Here is a 21,201-nt window from a genome sequence, read left to right as displayed (position 1 = left end):
TCTAGGTTATGAAATACAATATGACATCTTCAAGAGCTGTTGTTATAATGAAATATTTGTTACTTGTTCCTTTTTCATAGTTTCATGAGAGCCCAGTATGGCTGTGTGAAATATCTGAAGATCCCAAGAGGACCAAGAAAACTAAAAGGACTAAGAGAATTAAGAGAACTAAGAGGGCTGAGAATTAAGGGAACTTAAGCTGTCTATTGTATACGGCTTGCTTAGTTGTCTTAGTCCTCAAGTCGTCTAGCGGTATTTAGAGAGGTCCATAGCGGAGTGGTTAAGGCGGTTGAAAGTGTTGGACGTGAGAATTTGGTAACTTTAGTTTCAGAGTAAAATAAGAAACAAGATATAGTTTGGCACTCTTAAGGTTAACTTTATATTTTTCGACACAAACTTTCGCAAGCATAAACTTGATTCTTCAGGTGTACTGTGAAATGGCAAAAAATATTTTAAAATTGCTATGTAAGGTCTGCTTGGAAAAAACAAGTGCAATTTTGACGTAATATCTACATGCATCCAAGCAATCACAAAATACTTGATGGCGCAGCAACATAAAATGAAATAAATCGGTAAACGAAAGGAAAACGGAAATAAAGACGTATTAAAGTCAAATAATGAGCATTTGTTTATAAAGTCCCATAAAACCGGCATCTTTGTTAAGGCCGTCATTAATACAATTAAAGAAGTGAATGGTGCACTGTTCCTCAATTCTGCGATCAAGGCGGTTATTAGAAATTAATTTTCGTAATACGGTGATGCGTAAGTCGTTGATGTTGTGGCCCGGTTAGTTGAAATTGAATGAGTTTAAGAGGGTCACCTTACTCATATCTGTCATATATTATTATGAAACATTTGCGTCATTAATTTAGGCCATGATTTTTGCGGCATATTAACACAAATTTTCCTTCTCTTCTGTTATACATTTTCGGTTAAAACGTGTTTAGTCCTTGTTTGTGAATGTGGTGAGATCAGGCGCATTTCAAAGAGGGTAGACAAATTTGCCCACAGTTGGACAGCTGTCATGTCCTTGCTGAACATGTGTGGGTAAGTTTGCGCTGAGTTTCCATATTGCTATATGATGCGGCTGTTGTTTAAACTTATGTGGTTAGCCTAGTAAGTTAATAGCTATCTCCACCAGCGTTGATATTTAATTTACCAGGTTTTTGATAAAACACTCACAATTAATGCTCAATTTTGTGAGGGTAATAGGCTATATATGCTCGGACCTTTGATCATGCAGTTTTTCCTTTTCCGTACATTAAACAAAATACAGTAGCCTATTACTTTGCAAAATATCTTTCCCATAATTCTAACAAGTGGGCAAGATTAAATAGCTGTGCGTAGGCTATGACCACCGCGTTCTCTGGCAGAGCTTCTTTTAAAATTTTAAGTGTTCAAGTCGATTTAAACTGTGTTTTATGTGAACGTAACGATATTTTGTTTACGATTCGTTGTGTGGAAGTGCGTTCAATCGTCCATAATTCCATCAACGTAGTAATAGGCTACCATCACCTGAGTAAAATTACACGTGACCCTACTAGAACAATACTGTCACTGAATAGAATGAAACTAACATGAAAAAGAAATACGTAAAGTTATTCTATTAATATAATTTAAGCTACGTTTAACTTATTCGAGTAATGAAATCGATGTTATCGATACAAAAACGTCCTGCGTCAAAGCTATCATCTTTATTGCTTCAAAATCGTCACCTATACTGGTATAATGCGAACCGTTTTGGACAAAGTGGTATTTCTGGTAAACAACATCAAGCACTCAATCAACTCTCAGCTTAAATATCTTCTGGCTTCAACTCAGCTCTAATTTCATGTTTAAGATTTTGTCAGCTAAAGACGGTGAGAGGAAAATGACGCGGATGATGATCACCATGCTGATCCGGGATGCCATGAAAGAGCACACATTATGCAAGATGACGTATATATTGTAGGCAAAAATGACAATCACACGACAGATTTAACGAGTCTAAAAAAACAGCTGATTAGCAAATTAGTCGAAATGTATAATTAGATTGAAAAGGAGAATATCTTGTTTTGAAAATCGCTGAAACAATGGAAAAATTGAAATCGTTTGATTAAGGGCAACTGTGATTATGCCTGAGGATTAGTGACATGTTGAACAATTTAGTTCAACAGATATTTCATCGATCAAGAATATAATGATTTTGCTAAAGCATGCAAATTGTTGAAGTTGAAATGACATCGCAAAACGATTGTCATCATGATTAGTCATAAAAACAGGCCAAAACGACATTACAAACAATTGAAGAACCTTAACCAATGAAAAAAATACATCGAGACGATTTTGTACAAACTAAACGCAGCAATAAACACCCATGAAAATCAAATTGAATGAATCGTCAAAACCCGATAAAAAAATCTTCGGCTCACATCGGACCCAAACCCTGCGTACTGACGACGGCATGCAACGTGACGTAATGGATGATGCATCGGTATATGACTTTTAGTAAATGACGTCAGCGGAATAAAGCAGAGAAAATAATGACACAATACATTATTGTAACAGTCGCATGGAAGCTTTTGAAGGAACACCAAATACGAAAAGCTGATTTACATGGAAAAAAACTTTCATGGCTTAACGATAAAACGACACAATAAAATTGTTGGTGTGTAATTCGTGCAGTACTTTATTAAAAAAATATACATCAAAAATACTGGGCGATAAAAACGATCGATCGGCAACAGAAACGTAGGCAACGTTAAGAGAGGTTAGAAATAGCTCAAAATGCAACATTAACGTTATAGAGTTGTTTTACACAGTAACAATGAAGGTCACAAAATGATCTAGACTACAGTTTAACATTGCTTCAATCTACTTCTGCATTCACATGTAAACAGGTATTGAACATACAAACAAATCATAGTACGTTAAAATTGCTTATTTAATAGTCGGTGTAAATGAGAATCAAAAAAACATAAGCAGAACAAATTCTCTATCGCAAAAGCGTTTTGAAACAGACTGTTTTAAGTTACTTGGGTAAATACGATTAAAAGCACAAACATAATAATCAAATCAGCCGAAACAGTGCGTAAACAGGGGCAAGTATAAAACAATGTGACGAATTGATACTTTAAGTACATTCCAAACAGACAAAAAGTTGATCGTTCAAATTATTTTTGACTTCTCATGGAGATGATTTGAAGAACTTGGGGAGAAAAGCGAGTCAACTTGGTACAACAGGCGTTGGTAAAAGTTTACTAAAAACTGAAATAGTCTACAACAGCAGCTCACAGTGCACCACAAACGTTAGACAGGGGAAAAGTTGTAAATTGGGCAATCTATGACGCAGTTGAGATGAACGCTAAACGCTTATGGCTTACCGATTTATGGCTGCGTTATGTAATTGAAACACCGGAACACCAAGCAAAGTATATATGTACGATATAGCAGGCTTTTTAAATTAAATCATTATGTCTGTTATGAAAGAATTAAATGCAATCGTACAATAAAAATATGAAATAGAACTCACCCATCGTCCATGGTTGATTCACCGCTGGCCCCAGGCTATCCGCAATTGTTCGCCGAATAGATATGAGGACGTTCGCTTGTGTTGATCTTAAAGAGATGTCTAAAAACTTCCCAAATTAGTCGGGCATTCTTTGGTTAAAATGGCGAAAGTTTACTTAAGGTCATAAACAAGAAAACGGAAGAAATGAGCTGAGATGGTGGCTTTGGTTCGAGCTGGGACGCTGAATTTAGATTATGAGAGAAGAAAGGAAAGGATACCTTTGAACTAATACACTGAAAAATGAGTGATACGAGATTATGGTGTACACGTAATGGATGACAAGTGGAAATGTTTTGCCGCTATCGAGGAGTAATTTTGCCAGAAGACGAATACATTTATTAAGTAGACAGCAGAAACGAGTTAAACAGGGATACGCTAAATTAAGGGGCTAATTAACTCTGCGTAATTTAATTAGAGGAAACGCCATTCAAGGCTATATTTATCGATTTTTGAATGCCCAGGTTGAATTTTATAATTTCATTTACGACTGAAATTTACATTCAGTATGCTAAGCACGAACATGCGTGCACCATGAACAGTACTGTGAGCGTGACAAATTATTTCTAAAACACAATTGCGAGGCAACGACTCTAAACACACCGCTTCACGTCTCCGCTAGGTGACGCGCGCACGCACAAAATGAAGGAAATATTGATTTTGAAAGCAAGGGTGAATTAAGGTTTGTTTGCTACTGATGACGAATTTACATCGTGAATGTGCCTGTGAAGTGCGTGAAGTCTGGGGTGAGCAGGAACCAACCATGACGATGACATATAGACAGCTTGACGTTGATCTAGAAGAAAAAATTGACAACGGCAATTTAAGTGTTAAAATGGCAATTCTATAATGGCATGCAAAAGGGAGCGAGGCTGTTGCTGTAAAGAATTAAACGGGCGCTGCTGAAAGGTTGACACCAAAAGTACATGATCATCACACACTGATGCGGACAAGGTTCGGAACTACTGTACACAAAGCCAAGGAAGTCAGCTGGTACGTCCAGAGACAAGTTGGCAATTAAAATGAATGCTTTTCCACCGATAAGATACTATGATGAACACTTTTGCAACAAGTCAGTTTGAAGATGGCTAACTCGGTTGCTCCTAAACCGCAATTCATGCAATGATAAATGAGAATATACAATGCAATGCAAATTACTAGAAAATCAAAACAAGCAAAAGTAGGTTTGCTAAACGAGCAAAAACGTTTCTAAGACGCGAGCATGGCAGCGATTTTACCAATGCAAAAGAAAATATCTTTAACGAAATCGCCAAAATCGCCAGCCCCGGCAAACACATTGCACCGCAAATCCAGACTCTTAACGCGCATTCGTGACAAATGATCAGAACACTACAAACTACTGCTTTATCGCGCAGTTTTAACAAAATGTATTTTTGCAAAACAATAGCAGGTGCACAAAGCGAATTTGTACGAACGTGATTAGCAACTTTATGTTTTGGCAAAAGTCGCGTATTAAGTATGATTAAATCTATAAACACCAACTCTATACGTCCCTTACGATAAGCGTGCTCTCAAACCATTCCAAATCATGTTACCGTCGGCTTTCTCGATTTTAAAGCATTGACCGCTTGACTAAAAACACAGACAAGAAAACTGTTTGAGGATTGTTACAAGCAGCGTTTGCTATAAAATTCATGACGTCAGCATGCGTATGACGAAGCTACTGAGGTTTTCAAGCTATCAAAAAACTTTAGAGCGAATCGATTTATTCACGGGAAACTTGATTTTACAAAACCTAGTTTTGCGAAAGCTGGAGAAAACGACAGTGACCTGTAAAAGGAACTTAAAAGAGAAAAAAGCGTGATAAATTGGAAACGTAATGAAAGAACGCCTAAGACTAATATCACGTTTTTTTATGCTCACCATTCTTCACAGAGGTCCTGGTACTAAAACCCACAAATTAAGGAAAAATCAAACAGACAAGCAGAAGATAAGACATGCTAGATCTCCCAGCAACACTGTGTACTAGACCTTTTCACGCTGAGCACTGTCGGCTTTCACATTAGCTTTGCTTGTTGAGCCCGTGCTGTCTGGGCTGCTGCCACACGTTGGGTGATCAAAAACTGGGCGGTCTGGGTCGACGGGGGTTTTCCCGTGATGGTTACCCTCCTGTTTCTGGTGCCCACAACGTACTCGCCTTTTTTGGAAATTTGAATTTTCGCACCTGAAATGTCCTGATACTCGACCAGAGTCCGACCGGCTTTGCCAAGAATTGCGCCAATTAAGTTTTCCGGGATCGACAAATCGATTGTCTCTTTTTGCCCATCAGTTGACTTTTCAACGCTTAGCAGGCTGACAGTCGCCTGCTGAGCGTAAGTGGTTAATGCTGGTGTGGCGGGCGTCGAAGCCATTGGTGTGGCCGAAGGCGGAAGCTGCTGAGTCATGGTAGATAAAGAACCAGTTATGCCATGGGTGCCAACTAATTGTGGATGACCAGTGGTCAAATAACCAGCCGACGCTAAACTGGCAAGATAATTATTAGGCCATGAAATAGTCTGAGCAGCCGGAATACCGGCGGCCGGAATCGTTTCCGCGGGCAGTGGGGTAGCGGAAAGAAGCGGAGTCGCAGAAGGCACTGGACTAACCGTCCCGGCCAATGATCCCGCGGGTACGATACCCACAGAGGTCGCAATACCTGAATGTAGATTGGAGTGAACATTAGGTACCATACCCAAAGCGCTGTAATTGACACCGTACGTTAACCCTCCCAAGCCGGTGTTCAATGTTGTCATTTCTCCGTTTGGAGCGGACAAAGTGGGCAATGCCGTCGGAACGGCCGCCTGAAGAACATGGTGTTGATTGGGTATGACATAATGACCAAGCATAGCTTGGACAACAGGATGGCTAGCATCCACGATAGCCGGTGAGCCAGCAGCGTATGGCGACCCGGTCGGATTTGCGTTGGCCACGGGACCGGAAACGCCAGAGTAACTTATATTGGGACAACTGGCGCTTTGGGGATCGTCCTTGATCTTATCAATAATGATATTCGATGCTGTGGTCAATTGAGTTTTGTCGCCTTTGATCGTGATAACCCTCTCCTGTACATTTGCCCCTTCGGGCTTCTGTGAAAGCTGAACCTAAAAAAATGACAAAAAAGCTCTAAGCAAGGCAATAACGCTGTACTGTATCTAACCAATCCAGTATCGATCTGTACGGTTGAGCGAAAAATCCTCTTAGGGCAAAACTTAATTACAGCATAATGCTCTTACCTTGGAGCCGCTCTCTTCCATAATGGTTTTCACAGTAGCACCGGCTTTGCCAATCACCAAACCAGCTGTTGTGTTCGGGACTATAATTTTAACCTGTTAAAACATGATAATATATATTCTTTTTCTATCGGCCACTTATTATACCAGGACCAAGTTCTCAAAAACGACGCTTCATCAATAGGCTTTATTCTGGTAGCACACATGTAAGCTTTAAGAAAAAGTTTTAGGAAAAGCAAGACATTGTGGCACATGCTATCCGTAGCTATCTCAAAGTGATAAAAATCTATAGTATATAGAGCTAAACATCAAAAGATGCGTAATTTAAACATGGTGGCCAAGGGACCTTATGCTTGCATCTCCTGGGACAACTCTGATATGCTTACGGCAGCTGCGCGTTGTTTACCGTTTAACTTTAAGACAGGCAACTCCTCTGGGACACAGACCCAGGGCCAGCGCAAAAGCAAAAGAAATTGCGCCAGATACGAAGTAATTTGATTACCTTGCGCGCTCAAACTAGATTGATGCTATACGCTTTAATGTGCAGAAAGTATTCGCCAAGCCAAAACCATTTATGTGGAACCGCGGTATATTCCCGCAAACTTGCGCCAAACATTACTAAAAATATTGTTTTCCAAAACAAACCAATGATATCAAAGGTATTGTGGCAGACCGCCGATGTTAAGATACTATAAGTGAAATCGCTGGTGTCAATGGATTTTCTGCAAAGAAAATGCTACAAGTTTGGGACCGTAGGTATGCAATGTTTACGGGAAGACAAGAAAGCAAGTATTTTTTCCCGTCTCGTCAAATACACGACCAACATTTTCTGTAAACCGATTCATCCAATCCAATTGAAAGCGTATAAAACACGAGGAAACGATATAATTTAACAACCACGCGGATAGATAAAGGAACATAAGCAGGTAACAAGGCAAAAGCTGAAACCTACTACGCCGTTGCGTGCATTTTATCTACCAGAGGGAGTAAAACTTGCGCAGTATTACACACACATCAAGCGAATGCTATAATAAACTCAAGGCTTGGGCACAAGTGCACAACGTAATTGTAAAACTCCACGCACTCTGGAGACTGCGGGCGAGTCCACAGCAACGCACACTTTCGGATCCAAACAGGAGAATCCTATGTTGCCACAATCACCAGTTTTCAAGCGAAATGAATGCTACGTCACATACATCTAATAGACTTGTTTCCTGAAGTCGTGATGGAAACTTTAACCAACACAACGATAAGTTTTCTGTTTTGGGCTTTATTAAGAAACGGATAATAATTAACTGATATAGGGACCAAAATACAACAAAATTAAAAACGAACTCGTGTAACGTATTTGATAGTGTTTGCATTTAAGGTTTAGCTTAAGCAATTAAAATTGATTCCAAGGAAAACTAGGCCGTACATGCAAATCGACTTCTAAAACTACAATCAATCGCATTGCAGTTAATTCTTTAGCACGTGACATCAGAGCCTCGATAATAATCCCACAACATTCATAGTGATTCGATGATTAATTCGACAAACCAAACATAATTTCGCAAGACGTTAGCGCTATATTTTGTGAACCAGTTCATCAATGCATTAATAGGGTAAAATAACTGTCATCACTTTCATTTTTCAGAAGTTCGACAGGCTAGATTGACTACGGCAATTAAAACTTATTTGGGCAATTAGCGACACTCGAAAAGCTTTCGATTTCAAGCGCTGGCATTTTGAGCACGTCAAAACAACGTTAAACTGCGACCATCGTAAGTAATAAAGTAACCGAACAAAAACTGTACAGTACAAAACAAGCCAAAAGAACTCCAACGGCGTAAAGGCGCTCAGCTGCTGCGCGGTTTCATGAACGACGGCTCAAGCAGTCCTCTGTACAAACAAGTAAGAGTAGGTATGATGTGAAGTGGACTCCGTATGACTTTATCCTGTCCAAGTTTCAAGACACTTCAAACTCTTTGTCGATGCACAGCAACTATGCCCGACTCGACACGAACCATTTCGTATTATTTGTCCGAGTTGTTAATGTAATATACCATTTTTTTAAAAACCGACATCAAAGTTGGAATGCTTTGTATACTGTAACTTACCACAAGATAAACAGAAAGCACTACAAGTGACAGTTAAACCTGACAGTTTTAATTAAACTTTATCGTTTGATCTCAAACATTAAAAGCATAGCAATGGCTTAGTGCAATAATGCAGTTAAATGGGCAAAAATCATAACTGGTGACGATCGCCGATTTTGTACAAGGCAACGCAACAACGTCCGAAAGAATAAACTTGCTAACGATATTAAACCTTTAAGAAAACGAAATAAAGTTTCCTCCAAAAAGATTCCTTTGAAGCTGGACAATATTTCGCTACTTTTCCAATTTACCGGTATAAGTCACTATCTTGAGGGAAAAACGTAGGGAAAGAGACTTTATTACGATGAGTATGTTCTAATCTATACCATTGAGCAAATTCCACAGAATAACAAGCGATCGTATGAATAAGACACCCGTGGCGCGCAAGTATTACGATAGAAAACTTCTATCAGATGGACAAAACGGCTGCTAACATCAGCACAACCGTCCGCAATTCTTATTCGAATGCTAGAGAGAAGCGGGCTCCATGTGTGTAAGATTCCGTTACGGTAACATTAACAATAATTGACTGCACAGGGAATACGACGAACATAAATTAAAAGCCACGCTTTTACAAAATTCAGATCAGCTACGGTCACATTCGATGAAATCAATAGTCCAGACAATAAGAACCGTCACAGCTGGGGTCTCATACAACTTAAAATTTCATTTTAGTTCACGAATTACGGAACAGGACGGAAGTATGGTTTCTAAAACCACCAAACTTACCTGTTTTGGTCTGTCGCCTATGATAGCCGTTAAGTCTTTTGGGACAGGAAAATCAAAGACCTTTTCTATGATGGTGCCATGGACTTTCATCAGCCCTTCCGCAGTGCCTTGAATTAGGACCACCCTGTCTTGCGTTCCTGTAACAATTACGATATTGTCATACAGACAGCTATATCTGACCGGTAGAAGATTTTTAAAATGATTTTAAAATAGTTTGTTGGTAACGCAGATTAATCAGATATAACGCCGATATATAGGTTCTATGCCTATTTTGAAGTTACAAAACTCGAGCACAATTTAAAGATTTGTCAAGGGCATAAAAATTCGTTTGAATACGCCGTAGGGCTGAAGATACACTGACAAGCCGGGCAAAATGGCAGCCACAATGATATTATCTTCAAAAAAAAAAAACAGAGAAAACCAGTACACCAACGATCTATACACGTCGTAGCAAACCAAGTTAACAACAAAGTCTGAAAAAGAGCAATGAAAACTGAACTGACATACGTAGCGTTAAATTTACAAGGCAAGATATAAAGTCGTCATTGGCATTAAGATTACACGCTTTCTAGGATTTTCGGGTTGGGTACGCATAAAACACTCAAGTGCTCTTGATATCGATCGCGAAAACACTTTCATTCGCTATTTCTCGTTCGCAGTAAACGCCGATTGTTTCCCAGGGTTGCCATATTGGCTCTTTTGACGCCAAATTCTTCGAAATTGGCTCTTTTTATTACTGTTTGGCTCCCAAAATTTTGCTTTGGCTCTTTGGCGTTTTTTGGCTCTTTTAATGAAAATTGAATTTAATTGCATAAATAATAATCCCTAATTTAGGAAGTGTGAAATATATAATTATCTTATTACTTATAATATTCTTGTTGGTTATTTCTTTAGTAGCCAATTAATATTTTCAAACCTATCATAACAAACTTTACAACAATTTGGTTTTTTGAATTTAATATAGGTTTTACAGATGTTGAGAATATAGTGTTAAAGATGATGTACAGTTGACTCTATAGTGTTAGGTGTATATTTTGGCTTCGGAATTCATTATTTCTTGCTTTTAAACCCATTATCTAGGGTTGAATTGTAATTTTGTGGTTAGTAAAATTATTTGGCTCTTTTTGGCTCTTTTTTATTGTCATCTTGGCTTTATTTGATGACTGGGATCTGGCAACCCTGTTGTTTCCTCTCTCTAACGATCACAGCCGAAAAAAATTGAAAGTTTTTTATGATGCTATAACTACCACTCGCTGATTGGTTGACGTTTAGTTTAAATGTTCGGTTCGGTTCGATTCAAACTTGCGCTAACAAATAAACAAAAAACAAGATATGTTCCAATACCTTTCAATAATAGATTAATGTAGGAAACTGTTGAATGAAGCAAAAAGGGCTTTTTATATTAATTTTTTAAGACCATTCACGTCGTTGAGTGCAATTGGTAGTAATTAACTGTTCAATATCCACTTTAAAGATTAATTGTTTCAAAAGCCATTAACGTCATCAAGTTTTACGAAAAAATACAAAAGGTATCATGTTCGACGAAACTGCAGGCTCACTCGTAACAGTTATAAGTTGTGACAAACCTATTCTAGCTTTGACATGTTTGTCCCGAATTGCTTTTGCAATTTTATGAAACAGATGGAGGGAGATTTTTATCAGTGTATTTGAACTATCCGAGCGCGGTCGTTGAAATTGAAATCCAAGCATTATTGGGAGGAACAAATTGTGAATGGATAATCGCTCGTAATTAGAAAAATGCTTGTAACGTAGCAACTTACGTGCCCATGTTAATCTTTTTGTGTAACTAGTAGAATACCTTGTGAAAATATTTGGAACAATATAGCAAGGTTCCCAGTTTAACAAAAGACCCAAAGAGAAGTTATGCATGTAATGTCCCTGACTGAGATTTTAAATAGCAGTAAAATTGTAACAGTTAGTGGGGTATTAACTGGATTACGAATTGTATCGTTTCTCTCACCAGCTCAACTTTGTCTGGGGCCTTTGAAGTAATTGTCTTTTCCGATTAATAACACGCAATGGCAAATATTTGACGACAAACACCGCCAACTAATAATGCCGTTTTAGGCCTCGCGTTTGTTCTTTGCCAAAGTTTTTACAGCCCTAACGGTCGTTACCAGCAGTCATAATCCCGACAGGCCCAAACACTCATTTTCAGCAGGGGCATTTTACAATATGTAGAGTTGTTAAGAGACTTGGTACTCTTGCCATTATAATAGGACTTGTGTCACAAACCAAGCAATATAATTTTGTTGCAATCTGTTAAAAGTGTGTCATCATGAAGCATCAAACTTCATAAAGTTAAGTCTTTACGAAATAAAAAACGCTGATACGGGCTTGATAAAAAATTTCTTAAACCAAATTACTCTAACACCCTAATAGAACTGGTTCATACAGCTTAAATCTCATGACACGCACCCAGGAACCACAATGTGCAAAGCACACCAAAAATCTGACCAAACTGGTCGTTCTCTTCACATACGGATTTAAGAAATTCCCAGTTGTTTTAGGGCCAAATGCTTTGTTGTATAAGTACATTTTTTCGATGGGTCAACGGCAGCGTTTATAAACCCAAATAAGCAGTCAAAGCCGATTAAGCAACTTAGTGATGACCTTGATAACACAGATAACACATGTCCAAAACCCATAATTTTCAGTTCAACGATTTCTCAGTTTTGCCGTATGTTGGTAAATTACGAAACTAACAACCTGTAGAAGGTCACATTTAAAGCTAAGCGCATTTAAAGCTTGCGTTAAAATATTTTCTAATAAGAGGTTTGAAGAACATTTTTCTAACAAAAATTACGTTCTAAGCAAAAAACATTGACATGTTATCCGTCTACTCAGCTGATGCTTAAGGTGTTTTGGCTGCTGACTTTTAAGCGCCGAAATGAAAAATCATAAATGTTCACGAAGCGGGAGTAAAAATCATAACTTTTCGTTCTGTAGTAAACAGAGGCTGAAATGCAGCCAACATAGCTGAAGCCCTTAAAACAATATTTTATCTCACACGATAATTTAGCGAATATCTATTTATTTTCGTACGAACAAAAATCGTACTAAAAATAAGGCAAACGGCATAATGTTGTAATAACCGCAGAGTGATCCCGCCTTAGATGGTAAAGTGAAGCAAAAGCTGTGAAATCAAGATTGGGCAAACGCCAATTTCTGTTTGCTTTGCTGTCGTCAAAATAAAACTGAAGTCATGCAAATTCCATTTATAACAACGAGTAGCTACTCCGTGTGACTTAAGTAATGAATGTTATTTATTTCTTGGACCAATACCAATCGTGACAAACGAGGCGTCAAAATTATTTGAGCTAAATCTCTGTACGACGATTCTTCTACACATATCTAGTCACGTGCGTGCTACGTCATATTGTCGGGAAATAAAGAAATTGAAGTTTAAGCAACGCTGGCACAGACGCCTGAATTTTGTTAACTTTCCTATACAGTAAAAATTCTAACCAAAATCTTTCTTATACCTACGTTTCGAAAAACGTTTTCTTTATTTTAAGTCGACGGGTAATACAGCATTGTTCTCAAAACGTTTACAATACGTTTCTGCTATTGCAAGCTATAACAAAGGTATCACCTGGGTAAAAATCTTTCGCCTTGGACAGCTTAATAATCGCTCCCGATTCCTTTTGCAGCTGCACGATTATCTGGCCTCCTTTTCCGATTAAAGCCCCAGCGGCGTACCCCGGAATCAACACCTTCAATATCAGCTGCCCTGGCGGTGGGGCAAGGAAGTTCACCCCATGTTCTAGGGGGTAATCTATGAAAAAACATAAAAATTAAGCAAATGAAACCAAAGAGAGAAAAGTCCGTAACTCCATTAAACATACAATAGAACAAATACGTTTTTGGGTTTCAGATTTCACTACAAGACTGGAACTTGTAGCTTTTTGAAACAAAGCTTGCAAGTTATCATTTGTTTACGGAAATCGAGCTAACCATTTGAGGCCCATCTTGAGTGGCTTCATTAACTAAAAAAATTACTCCCAATAGTGTGGCGTCAATCTTGTGAATCAGACCTATTTTGACAAGTCAAACTACAGGTCACACCGTAAACTATAATAAAATAAGAAAGATATGTCGTCTGTACATCTTTTATAACAGGCTAAGCGAAAAATTTGAATTTATAGACTTGTCTCACCGTAGTTATTCCCTTGCGTCAGGCCGGTGTAGTCACAGCCGTTCGATATAAGCTCATACCCAGCATAACTGTACTCCATTCTGTGTTCACTTAATCAGGTAATAACTCTACCCTGTAAGTCACAACTAGATCTGCGTAAATCCGGTCGATACCCAAGTGAATATGTCCGAGTTACGTCTCAGATAGAAAACAACAGGCCTACTTTAACCATAGTTACTAAACAAGTACTATCTGGTGCAAGCTTTCGGGCAAGTTATTTATCGATGCATTTAAGATCGCATTGAGCTTTCGTCATAAAGCCTTTGAAATGTACTGCGCTTTTTCGCCCACCTCTTCCGGGTTTGCAAAAAAGCGCTACCGATGCAATTTCGAGAACGTAGCTGTGGTGGGGGATACAATACGACCTCGCGCTGACTAATTTAAGCTTGGTACCACCTAGCAAGGCAAACTTTCGTGATTGCGGTGATAAGATCTTAAACGAACGGGTCTTTTTCGCGGAGGTTAAGCAAATTGCAAAGGAAAATACGACTTGTTTTGTTTGTCTTTTTCGTCAAATTGCTACAAAAACACCAGCACCAGGAGCCACTATGACTTCCTGATGAAACATGACTATCGCTTTGGTTTGGCTCAATTACCCAGGAGGCCGGATATGAAATGTCTGGGACTGCCTGGTTCCGAATTTCTATTAAAAGTTATTTACAAACTGCTGCTCTGCGCTTTCACTTGCGTTTTTCCTGCATTGGCCCTTGCCACCTCCCTTTGCGTGACAACGTGTCCATTGTCCACAAAGAAGAAGTCTGCCAAATTGCGAATAGGCCACAAAACGTTTCATTTTCAAACCTATACGAACGTCGTTATGAATGCGCAGTGTACATTCGTTAGCATGATTTCACTTCAGTTAGCTTGGTAATAACGTGGGATTTAAACAGCAGCACGGAGGTTAGGCTGGTAACGGTAACCAGAGCTTTTACGACACTAACGTCGAATACCAAACGCTAACAGCCATTCAACTGAGTATCATCGTGATCCGGTATTAATAAGCAAAGAAAATGCATCAGTTCCTGATTTATTACCATGTTGGGGCGTGCAGCGCGGCCATTTGGCTGGTCGTAAAGTTGTAAATCGGTAAACAAAACTCCTAGTACAGTATGATCACGGGATTGATGAGTAAACTTTCACTTGTAAGAGTTCTTTATTGTGCGTCCGTTTCCTTTTGCAAAGTTGGCCCTTTTTAACGTGATTATGCACTTGCTTAATACCCACAGACGCGTTTGAACCGAGTTTTCATGAATTTTTCAACTTAATTTAGTGCGTCGTGTTGACTGACAACAATACTGATACGAAATGAGGAGTAACTGCTTTACAATGTAACGATTCATAGCGGTGAATAGGACTAAGACGTTTTAGCTACAATCCTTAGGTCGCATAAGCGCGAAAGTATTCCTTCCATTGCATTGCTTTTATTTTGCTGTTGAAACATATCGATCAGAAAACGGTCGATAAAACTTCATAGGTTTTAGCAGCGTTCTCTGGGTTTTCCACAGCAGACCAATTCAAACCCAAACCTCGCGCTACCGACAAGCTTTTCTTCTAATGACATGAATAATTTGCCTGGAAAGTGCAATGCAGCTTTTTGTTTGCCGGCCCTGATGTTTTCACTGCGATGCAAACGCTAGCCGACTTCTTTCAAATCAAACAGCTGAACTAGAAGAACATTTCCACGAAATTTGTGTAAGACTCAATCATGCTAAATTGAAAACATGCAAAAAAGAATCACAACCACACGGATTCGTGCCGAAAAGTTGATGAAAAAGGAAACAGGGGAAGATGTCGATCAATTATATTTTTCTACATGTCTCAAGCTGTCACGAGACAGTAAGGGAAATATTTCATATTCTTAATTGTTGCTTACGCGCACGATTTGACACCTGACATAGTTTCGACGTAGATAGGCCAATACATTTGACGACATTCGTTGTTGTTCTCCAACTACAGCCAAAACAAAGTTTTAGGCAAATTCTCTCGTTCGTTCCTATTCTTTTCCTATCCTATTCTTTCAGTCCTATAGTTGTAAGATGATGCGATAAGACATATCGCCATTGGCGCACTCGATAATTTCCGTTCTGTTTTTAAACCTCAAGAAGTTTGTTTGTTTATTTCTTTAGTAAACGATATAGCTGCGGTGCCCTAGGAAAGTAGTTTCAAGTCGAAAAATTTCTCTTGCCAAAAAAGTAAGGTGCTGTTCTCCCATACCTTTAGCAATAATGAACCGAACTGTCATTTGTAACAATTAACGCAACACAGCGTTTTTAAAGCTGTCAGCCATTTCATGGCTACATGGAAACAATTGGTTGAAAGAATGACGTTTCCTCGCGGAAAACGCAACCTTGTCATAGTGCTAGAAGGAAGTTGGGCTCACAATATTTTATGTTATTCTTAAATAATCATGAAAACTAGCGCCAACTAAAGGCAAATTCGAGTGTAGCTATAAGCCAAACCGCTTAACAATGCATTTATTGCAATCCTGTTTAACTCGGTCAGCAAAGGCAGTATTTCGAACAGTAAAATGACGCACATGCTTTTGGCAAACTGGGGCAGATATCTAATAAGTCAAGGTACAGTATACAGTATACACTGTCAACAATACGTTTAAAAATCGCATAAACAAAGCCTTAAGCAATACCAATCACGCTTAAGCAAATGGCATTCTACCTGTGGCAAAAAGCCATAATAGTTTAGTAATATATTTAAAGCTTTGGTCTCGACGTAGTTACATGGCGTACGGCTTATGGTTAACTAATAGGGATTATGACTTGGGACATGTGTTCCACTTTTAATATATGGAAGGTTATTGAACGTAAGCATGATACAATCCGTTTCACATGGTTATTTCCACAAATGAAACTTCGTAGAATGGACTATTTTCCGTTTATCTTCCTCACAACGTAAATATGTTACCAAATAGATATCAACAGTAAACTTTACAGAGGCTCCTGGTAAGTAGATCATGCCGAGTCAAATTAAAATTCTACGTAATTTCTGTTTCTACATGATACTGAGTATGCGAAAAGTGACTACCTTAATTTACAACCGAAACTTCAAAGTAAACACAAAGGACGCGTTTGTTTGGTCTGCTTATTAACAGGCGTATAGATGGATTTTTTTTGCCTAGCATCAGTATATGCCACGTGCTGAACATATGCGAGTTTTTTCATAAACAATATCCAAAAAAGTACGAATAGTTAACTGCCAAAAAATTGGAAATTACATTTAACCTTGCCTGCCACTTGTAGGCACAAACGTCAAACAATCAACACAAATTCACGGCATCGTACAGGTTAAGACAATATTGAGGAAATATTATTTTTGGTATTCGAGCTTGTGCTGTTGTTAGGATACCGTACGCACTAGTTTATATAAATCACTTTCGTGTAGACTAGAGGAAGTATTAAATGGCGGCCAATGCGTGAGCTGCGTGCATATTGTTTGTGTGTACCAGAAAACCTCCTGCAACATAGGTTGCTGTCAAGAGCCACACGTTTCGAACAGAGACGTTTTAGACAAACCTTTATCCCTTTCACAGTATTGGAATTTCACTCCACCCTGCAAGGCTGATCAACAATGGAATAAAATGCAATGCGATAATACATGCTTCACCGAACTCGAATAAACTGAAGGAGAGCTGGCCGAAACCGTATTAACAAAACAGCGCTGGTGGAAATAAATGGCTTGAATACAGCTGAGTGCACAGCTTTAAAATGCTTAGAACGTAACTTTAAAGTTCTTTCTAATAACATCTGTCCAGTACAAGATAAGTTAAAGAAAGTAAAGATATAACATTAGTAAACACGCGTAAGGCATCTTGTACAACCCTTTGTAAGACATAGCCTTCATAACAGCTCAAATGAATCTGATTAAAAACGCTGCATTGGCGCTGCATTATAAATGATGATTTCAAAAAGAATTACAACAAAAGATTGCTGACCTCAAAAACAACAGGATGCCGATATCGTAACTAGGCCAGTAAATCACTTACCCAATACATACCATCATCAGCAAATTCACCATTACCGGTTCTACAAGATACTCGGCAGTGTATGCCTGAAAGACTATCATTACTAGGGATCCTATGTTTAGCCCCCTCCCACAAGCATACACTTTCACACTTTTACAAAGCGGTTAATTTCATACGACAAACCTTCTATCAGCCAAATGAGGACATTATTTGTGATTGGTTACTCAGCAGTTACTGAACGTACAAAATCGTTCACTCAAACAAGCTACCAAAGTATGATTGATTGATAGGATTGAGGTAGAGAACTTTCAAATTAAAACCTACTACTTGATAATAGTAAACCGTTCCGAGAAATGAACGACAAAAAATATGTTTAAAAACTTACCTTCCATGTCCGACCTTTCCCTCTTGAAGTCAATTAAATCAACAGGTTCGTCTAACGGTCTTTTTCGCGACTCTACTACATATGTCCCGTTAGGCATGGGTACTACAGCCATCATCATTGCGAATACATTCTGTTACGTTCTTCAAGCGCTTCGAAAATATCCCCCAATTCCCGCGAGTACGCCCGCTGATATGATTTTTTTGTTTTTGTCTCGTCCTTGCTTTTTTCGCTTCTTACACAGCAGCTGAACTTTGTGATTATGACATCACTATTCGACAACGAAAATTTGCGTTTTTGTTTACCAATCGATAGTTGAATTAATATTCATAAAATCAACTTAATGAAACTAGTTTGTTTTTATGGTCTTTTATGGTCTTTATGGTATGTCTTTAACAGTCGATGGTTGTATGAGGAGATTCCAGTCTCAGTGCGATGGCAATAGATACAACATTAACGACAAAATGTAGCATCTTATGACAAACAAGTTTATATTTTTCTATGTTACAGCTAGAATTAACAAAAAAGCAGTATTTGTTGTTTTCGATGAACGGAGTTGCAGAGTTTTTTTTGCTGCAGAGCAGCAGTTGGACGTTGGTTGTTTAAAGATAGGACTTGGATGATGGATTTTGTTGTTAGTCAATTTATTTAATTTACATGTAGTTTTAAGCGTAGTGTTTGTGATTAAAATCATGGTTTGTTGTGTTCACTTATATCAGAAGACGGATTGTGCTTTGTTGCAGCAATTGTAAACCGTGAATAGGCTATATAACTTTGAAATAGGCTACTGTATCGTTCGTAAAACACAGCTATGAAGCTTCGCTCACGAAAGTCCGAATATCAGCAGTGCTATGGATCACCGGACAAAGATTATTTTAAAATGGTTTATGAAGAACAATTAACATATCGCCAGCGACGACGTGACAAAGAAAATAGACATATGCTTATTCAGTGGGATTCTGAAAGTAGTGATGGAAATAGTCAAAACCTCACCAATGAAAAAAATGAGTATGCGTTTCATTAATTGATGTATGAGGTATTGGTTTAAATATCTGATGAGTAGGCTACTAGCCAGATTGGTAAGTTTGTTGCTGTTGGGTGAGAAATCCTCCATGCCAAATCAACAAGTTGAAACAATAGTCAATTATAGGCACAATTAATTTTAATCCTCCGCACACTAAGCAAACTTTCCAATCTAGGCTAATGGTAATATTAGAAATTATGTTAGCTTGATTATTTAAAAGCATTTTAAGGCTTGGGATAACTGAACGAATATTTTCTAAAGGTCAAACATATTTTCATGGTGACATTAATTATTATTTTCGGTCATAACATCATAATGATATAACGAACATTTTAATCTAATCTGCAGTTTTAAAATGTGGGAATACAAATACAAAAAAGTTGTTCTCCATGTAGCCCAGCCAAGTTTTAAGCATTCCACTGGTTTATTTAACATTCCTTGTATATGTACCATAGACCTGTTGATGAATCAATGTCTCCACCAGAAGAGGCAGTCACCAAGCGTTTATCTGAAGAAATTGAGATGAGTGATGTTGGAACTGATGGGCACCCAAAAGTAAAAAATGAGAAATCAAACGCTCTAGATAACTGTAAATCTACAGAAAATATGGGTAAGTCACCCGAAACATTGAAATATATATCAGAGTATATGATGCAGAACCATAGTTTATTCTGAATGTTTGTTATATATCGTGTGATGTTTCTTTAGATCGAAGCAGTGCCAAGAGAAAATGTCGCTCTAAAAGCAAGACCAAGTCCGGAGAGCGTGGTACTTCACGCAGTAAGAGTCGTTCAAGAGGAGAGAGTGTTGAAAAGCCTCCCTTTGTAGCTTATGGGTGGGCGGACAAGACATTAGAAACTGGAAGACAAAAAACTCATAACATTCAAGCCCCAAAAGATATGGTAGGGTAACCAATTAGCTTAACTTTCTCTCAATATTTTACTGCTGATGATGTCCTGCCCCTTATACAGCTAATGCAATATAAGTTTTAATCTTAATCAAATCCATGATTTGCACTTCTTAATGACAGGTTTATCCAGCGGCACTAAAGCGACTTCATTATATAGCTCTGGAAAAAAAGAGACAAAAAGAAAAAGCGGAAAGTCGACCGTCCACGGCTCTATCGGTTGTATTAAGTCAGGTGAAGACGTGCTATGTTTTTATCCAGCAAAAAAGATTAGAATTTATGTTAAAATCATTCAATTGAATCTTATTAGGCTTGAATGCAACTGAAGTTAACAAAAACATAGCTGTGTATGTTGCAAATGACTTACTGCTAAATTGGGTTTCACAATGCTGTCATATTTTTGTTAAACTTGACTGTTGTGAATTGTAATCATACTTATGATTCTTTTACTCTAGAAAAAACAGAGTGATTCTGCGGCATGGCAAAGCGAGTATCAAAGATGCTATTCGAGTCAGTCTTCACGACCAAGCTCAGCACCATCTCGGAAAAAGAAAAAGGCAAGCAGACCAAGATCAACTTGCCAATGGAAAACTTGATTCCTTAAAAGACTTCCAGGCTTAGTCGTCTCGGGGTTAATATTTGCAGCTCATTATTTGAAACATTTCACAATTCTGAACTCATTCCTTCATTTACTCACTCAAAATATGTAAACAGTATCTTGTCGTGCTTACTACATTCATCTTAATTTCAAACAAAGTTTTATTATATTAAGTTAGTATGAGCATATTCTGGTCACACATCATTTGTTTTCTACAGTTTGCTTTGCTGATGTGCCAAAGCATTAGATTATATATTGCTGCTATATATGTTTAAAGTGTGTATTTTTATCAGGTTATCAGCTGCTGAAAACTAAGTTTTGTACAGTGATTTTTTATATATAAATTTATATTGGGTGAACAAAACTCTTTGTCGTGTTTTCATTGGCTGTCACAGTTGTCAAAACTGTACTGTAATCATCTTAGCATTTCTATGTTTAACTTTCAAACCTG

The 21,201-nt window shown here is 38.2% G+C and overlaps 2 protein-coding genes across 4 annotated transcripts; one reads left to right on the top strand and one right to left on the bottom strand.

The window, feature by feature from the left end:
- Window positions 1–1,924: 1,924 nt before the first annotated feature.
- On the bottom strand, window positions 1,925–18,423 carry LOC143461799 (RNA-binding protein Nova-1-like). Of its 3 annotated transcripts, XR_013118083.1 has the most exons (6): window positions 18,225–18,423; window positions 13,261–13,443; window positions 9,645–9,781; window positions 6,781–6,873; window positions 5,432–6,648; window positions 1,925–3,610 (listed from the first exon to the last, which is right to left on the bottom strand). XR_013118083.1 is itself a non-coding variant. In XM_076959682.1 (5 exons), exons 1-5 carry the CDS (start codon window positions 18,340–18,342, stop codon window positions 5,566–5,568), a joined length of 1,614 nt encoding a protein of 537 aa, XP_076815797.1. In that variant the 5' UTR covers window positions 18,343–18,423; the 3' UTR covers window positions 1,925–5,565. The 3 variants fall into 3 exon arrangements, 2 of the variants coding, with proteins under 2 accessions (XP_076815797.1, XP_076815798.1); XM_076959682.1 differs by having other exon boundaries at window positions 1,925–6,648; XM_076959683.1 differs by lacking the exon at window positions 18,225–18,423 and adding an exon at window positions 13,825–14,074 and having other exon boundaries at window positions 1,925–6,648.
- Window positions 18,424–18,938: 515 nt separating this feature from the next.
- On the top strand, window positions 18,939–21,114 carry LOC143461716 (centriole, cilia and spindle-associated protein-like). Its single transcript, XM_076959553.1, has 5 exons — window positions 18,939–19,229; window positions 19,701–19,855; window positions 19,954–20,147; window positions 20,276–20,386; window positions 20,608–21,114. Exons 1-5 carry the CDS (start codon window positions 19,033–19,035, stop codon window positions 20,746–20,748), a joined length of 798 nt encoding a protein of 265 aa, XP_076815668.1. The 5' UTR covers window positions 18,939–19,032; the 3' UTR covers window positions 20,749–21,114.
- Window positions 21,115–21,201: the final 87 nt, after the last annotated feature.

Source organism: Clavelina lepadiformis, chromosome 6, assembly GCF_947623445.1.
Source record: "Clavelina lepadiformis chromosome 6, kaClaLepa1.1, whole genome shotgun sequence".
NCBI classification, from domain to species: Eukaryota; Metazoa; Chordata; class Ascidiacea; order Aplousobranchia; family Clavelinidae; genus Clavelina; species Clavelina lepadiformis.
Note: the sequence above shows the minus strand (reverse complement) of the source record. Positions and strands in the feature narration are given on the sequence as shown.